The sequence below is a fragment of the Arachis ipaensis genome, chromosome B05, assembly GCF_000816755.2.
Source record: "Arachis ipaensis cultivar K30076 chromosome B05, Araip1.1, whole genome shotgun sequence".
Classification (NCBI taxonomy): domain Eukaryota; kingdom Viridiplantae; phylum Streptophyta; class Magnoliopsida; order Fabales; family Fabaceae; genus Arachis; species Arachis ipaensis.
The window spans coordinates 18,216,562-18,221,267 of record NC_029789.2 but is presented as its reverse complement, the minus strand read 5'-3'; the positions used below and the strand labels follow the sequence as shown (position 1 = coordinate 18,221,267).

The window sequence follows — 4,706 nt, the reverse complement described above, 5'->3', positions numbered from 1 at the left end:
TATTATTGTTTTCAAAGTTAGTGAGATATGTCATTCTAATTTGTGAAATTTGCAAACCTGTGCCATTAGCAACGTATAACTAATCAGATACTTGGTAATCTGATGCGGAAGAGAGATTTGCAGGGTCATTAGTCAAGTGATGTGAAGCACCCGAATCTGGGTACCATGAAGATTCAGAGATGCTAGAAGGTGTAGCTAGGCATGAAGAAGGTTGATGAAAGGAGCTGGGAGGTGGAGGATTTGAAACTGATGAAGAAATTGAATTTGGTGGTTGCTGTCCAAGGATTGACGACTGAATGGAAGAGTAAGGACCAAGAAAACTATGATCAAAGCAATGAAAACATTGTAAGACAGTGTGACCAGATTTTTCACATAATTGGCAAAAAGGTCTACTTCCTAATTGCCAAGAGCCTCTTCCCGGCCCCTCTGTTAAATCTTCCTCCTCTACCTCTTCTACCACCATAATTGCCTCTGCCAAAAGAAATTGGAGCAGATGGTGAAGACTGAGCTAAATTCACTTGAGCAAGAGTTGAAGAATTTTGTTTAAACTTTTTCAACATAGCATCATGCGATATTAGAAGAACTTCCACTTCATTGATTGTGTACATATCTGATTTTGCTTTCACAGTAATAATAAAGGGAGCATATTCTTCGGTAAGACCATCACATAGAGCTTCTATGTTATCATCATGGTAGATTGGAGCTCCAATTGCTGCAAGAGAATCAACTATTCCTTTGATCTTTGCTACATACTGAGAAGCAGAAAGATTGGTTTTTTTGATAGTCTTGAGTTCTGATTTGAACTGTTTAGATTTGACCTTGGTTGAGGAAGCAAAATGAGCTTGTAACTTTTCCCAAATATTAAAGGCAGTCTTGCAATGCACCATCTGATTCCGAAAAGCGACATGCCATGAACCTAGATTGTAATCCTGCAGATTCCAATCAATGTATCCTGTCGAAACAGTGCCTGCAGCTCTATCAGCATCAGTGGCAAATTGAGGTGGTTGCTGATAGGGTTGGATGTGGTTTTGAAGATTCTGACCAAAGATTGCAAATAGTGCTTGCTGCTGCCATGTAAAAAAGTTGTTTTCATTCAACTTATCTGGGATTGGATAAAGAAGGGGTTTGGAGTTTAAAGATGAATCAGCAATGGTAAGGGCCATTGAAAAGAAAGAAAAGAAAACCAGGGATCTCAAGATCTTAATACTATGTGAAGATTATTGAACAAGAAGAAACAGAACGATTAAGAGAGAGTGAACAGAGAAGTGTTGTCAAGAATATTAGAGAACAATGTAACTATCTATTGTCAAGAAAATAACAAGAAATTTTTCTTCAAAGTAAATGACTGCATCACACCGATTCATTTTAGCCAGGAAGATAATGATCTAAATGAAAAATTAATTAAAAAAGCAGGATCACCAAGTTTATTGAAAGAAGAAATGAATAGGCAAAAATCAAACTAGGAAATCATTTAATGCTTCCAAATCAGACTTCTTTACTAATAAAAGAAATTGCTTGGCCTGCAGGTTGGAACTGAATGCCAATAAGTACGTGTTGGGTGAGTTCCTCGAATTTAAGGGCAAGCAAGAAGATCTTCAGGCTTTGAGTCAGATTAGAAGATCTAAAGTTGAGCGTATTACAGTCCAAAAGACAAGCATGTTTGGACTAGGTAATTTTTTCGAAATAAATTGTAAACTATTCTTTTGCTTTCCAATGATCTTTAGCTGTGTAAACAGTTCCTCTCTCTTAGAGTTTATGAATTAAAATCAAGAATTGGGGTGTAAAATTTATGTGAGAGGATAAGATTGACTTTCCTACATATTCTAACATTGACTCTTATGCACCAATTGAACTAATAGATTATCTAGATACCATTAGGAGGCTATATCACTGTTTATTAATGCTTATGTTATTCTTATTCCAACGTTGAATTTCATTTATATCATGGTCTCAACTGGTAGCTACCTGTCTTTAGTGGAGGGAGGCAAAGCTTTCTTTAGTTTCATTGTTATAATTTGCAGTTGCTTTGATTAACATTGTATGGTTTGCAGCTCCTTCTAGGCTCCAAGTGTTGTATGCATTGCGCGACTATAGAACTGAAGGGGCATCAGAAGCAGAGTGGAAAGAAGTGACTGTAAGATCAAGCACTGAGATCATCTTCCAGCTTGAAAATTCTTCGAAAGTCCGAAAGTTTAAGCTCTCATCAGTGATCTCTCTGACTCTTAGCGCATGACTTCGCCCCGGTCGGAGAAAGGTTGTGCTTTTTGCTGATGGCATCCGCCAATCTCTCTCTTTCTCTTTTTGCTGAATGGATGGGATGGATACATGTATATTATACTTTAAACTTTGCATGGAATGGATTTAATAACTTAATTATGGTCACATGCATGATACAATGCCTTAGAAAATATCTGAGCGTTCAAACGTTTGTTTCTTATACATAATACGTGTTACTGTGTATATTAATGAAATCAACAGTTTCATTTGCTAACTAATGCCTACTTCGTCTTGTTGAAGATATCTCCTTTGTTCGAAGAAACAAAGAAGCTAAATAAGAACGTTTGGCTAGTACAAATATTACATCTTATTATTTTTATTTTTTCTAAAAATATTTTATATATATTAAAAATCAGTCATCAAATAATCAATTATCAGAATAATCAAATTTGTTGTAATAGAATAATAAATCTGTAATATATAAATAATCAAATTTGTTTATATTAGTATAATATTTTTCTTATGAGATGTCAAATATGTCTTTTATATGTTATGACTAATTGGTAGTTAATTTTTTTATATACGCTTACCATTATTATTTTTCTGATCGGTTTTTTGTCTTCTCTACTGGGTCAAAATCAATAGACTAATACCATACGCTATGGCTTCGAAACTATTGCCCAACGTGTAAAGCATTCGGCAGATTCTCCAGAGTTCCAGCTACGAAGATGAGATCTAAATCAGAATGAACACCTTATGATTCATTCACATTAGAAAACACAACCATCCCAAGCAAAGAACAAACGGGGTAATAAACATGGGAAATCCAGAAAACTAGAGAATATGCACACCTCCTCTGTCTTACCACCTGCGATTCTGATAATCTTATTTCAAACTGAGATACTCAAAGTTAGAATGTTTAAATCATAAAAGCATATATTAGCCATTAAAACTCTGCATAAAGTATTGCCAGCTTACTTAAATTTTGTACTTTGTAATGAATTCAAACCATAAAAACCAAGTACTATCTTAAAACATGAGATTCAGCTTGATTGATTTTAGTTTTAAGGCAAAAGAGAATCAAGTGGTAGCAGCAGCTTCAGCAGAAGCAAATTCAAGAGTGGAAAACGAATGAATATCTAAAGCTACATTCATAATTCATCCATCAATACACTCCATAATAAACAACCTAAAACTGATCAAGTTCCACATGGCGGGTGTCTCATCTTAAATTACAAAAAGAGGCAGAACAAAAGAGAAGAAAAGTAACCCCAAAATAAAAAAGGAAAAAAAATCTAAACCAGAAAAAGCAGAACTGAACTGACATTTGTGTTACTTAAGAGAGAGAGAGAGAGAGAGAGAGAGAGAGAGAGAGAGAGAGAGAGAGATCAAACTCAGAAACCCGAAACTAAGATTGTTGTGGGGATGGAGTCTTCTTTGGCTTCTTCTTCTTGTCAGAAACTGCTTTGGCGAAAGCCTCCACGATCCTCTGTTGAGATTCCAGAATCATCTCAGTGCGCTTCATCTCCATTTCCATACGCATGGCTTCGATCTCCCTCGCCATCTCCATCTTCATCTGCTCCATCCTCACGAACCCATCTCCAAGCAGCTTGATCGCCGACACAACCTCTCCAACCGGATCCCTCTCCCTCTCTCTCTCCCTCTTCCCCAAAACCCTCGTCCCGAAGTTAGATCCAGCGTTCTGATTCAAATTAGGGTTATTGAATTTCTGATTTCCACCAGATTTCCCGTAAAACTTCGATCCAGGTTGCGCCACGCTTAATCCGGTAGGGATCCTAATCCTAAACCCGCCGCTGCCGTTTCCACCGCCGGGAGGACCGCCAAAACCGTTGCGATACAACTTGTTGAGGCTCCGTGTGTTAGATCCGTGTCCTCCGTTCTTGATCTCCTCGTATAGATCCTGATCGTCGTCGTCTTCGTCACGGTCAACGCCAACTCCATCGCCGTCGTGGCTGTCGGAGTCGTTCTCTGGCTTGACAGGTGAGGGACCTTTCTCCATGGAGTCCATGAGCTTGAAGTGGACCCAGGAAGAGTTGAATCGCGCCACAGGAAGGGACCTTGCGCGCTGGATCTCGGTTCGGTATCGCTTCCTGAGCTTCTCCATCTTGTGGCGGCACTGGACGGGGGTCTTGGCCGGAGAGGCGTTGGGGCATCTCTGTGCGACGGCGTCGGCAACCTCCTGCCAGTGTGTGGCCTTGAGGTTGCCGCGGCCGAGGGAGTACCACTTGTCACGGTAGGCATCAATTAGGGCAAGGGTCTCGTCGGGGGACCAGCAGGGAGGAGGAAGGCGGCGAGAGGAGGAGGCGGTGGGGGGAGGAACGGGAAGAGCGAGGGGGAGCGCAGATGGAGGATCTGGAGGAGGGGTGGATTGGGGAGGAGAAGAAGGGGAGGCCATGGAGGAGAGAGAGAAAAAGAGAAGAAGAACGAGAAGGAGGAGGAGGAGGAAGAGAGAAAGAGAATGGAGAGTG

At 39.9% G+C, this 4,706-nt stretch overlaps 2 protein-coding genes across 2 annotated transcripts in view; one reads left to right on the top strand and one right to left on the bottom strand.

Moving 5' to 3' along the window:
* Positions 911-2,495, top strand: LOC107640295. Its single transcript, XM_021123649.1, has 3 exons — positions 911-1,025; positions 1,448-1,669; positions 2,052-2,495. The coding sequence occupies exons 1-3, from the start codon at positions 911-913 to the stop codon at positions 2,231-2,233; spliced, it is 519 nt and encodes a 172-aa protein (XP_020979308.1). The 3' UTR covers positions 2,234-2,495.
* Positions 3,341-4,706, bottom strand: part of LOC107643196 (trihelix transcription factor ASIL2) — a gene marked incomplete in the record, with an annotated part of 2,468 nt that continues 1,102 nt past the window's right edge. The window contains 1 exon segment of the mRNA XM_021123267.1: positions 3,341-4,662. Within this exon segment, the coding sequence (XP_020978926.1) occupies positions 3,626-4,633 (1,008 nt within the window).

Bases quoted from the DNA above. Each gene is read 5' to 3' on its own strand.
- LOC107640295 (XM_021123649.1), top strand. From the start codon at position 911: ATGAACCTAGATTGTAATCCTGCAGATTCCAATCAATGTATCCTGTCG. The intron at 1,026-1,447 runs GTTTTGAAGATT...AGAAATGAATAG, and splicing joins TGCTGATAGGGTTGGATGTG to GCAAAAATCAAACTAGGAAA. The intron at 1,670-2,051 runs GTAATTTTTTCG...TATGGTTTGCAG, and splicing joins GACAAGCATGTTTGGACTAG to CTCCTTCTAGGCTCCAAGTG.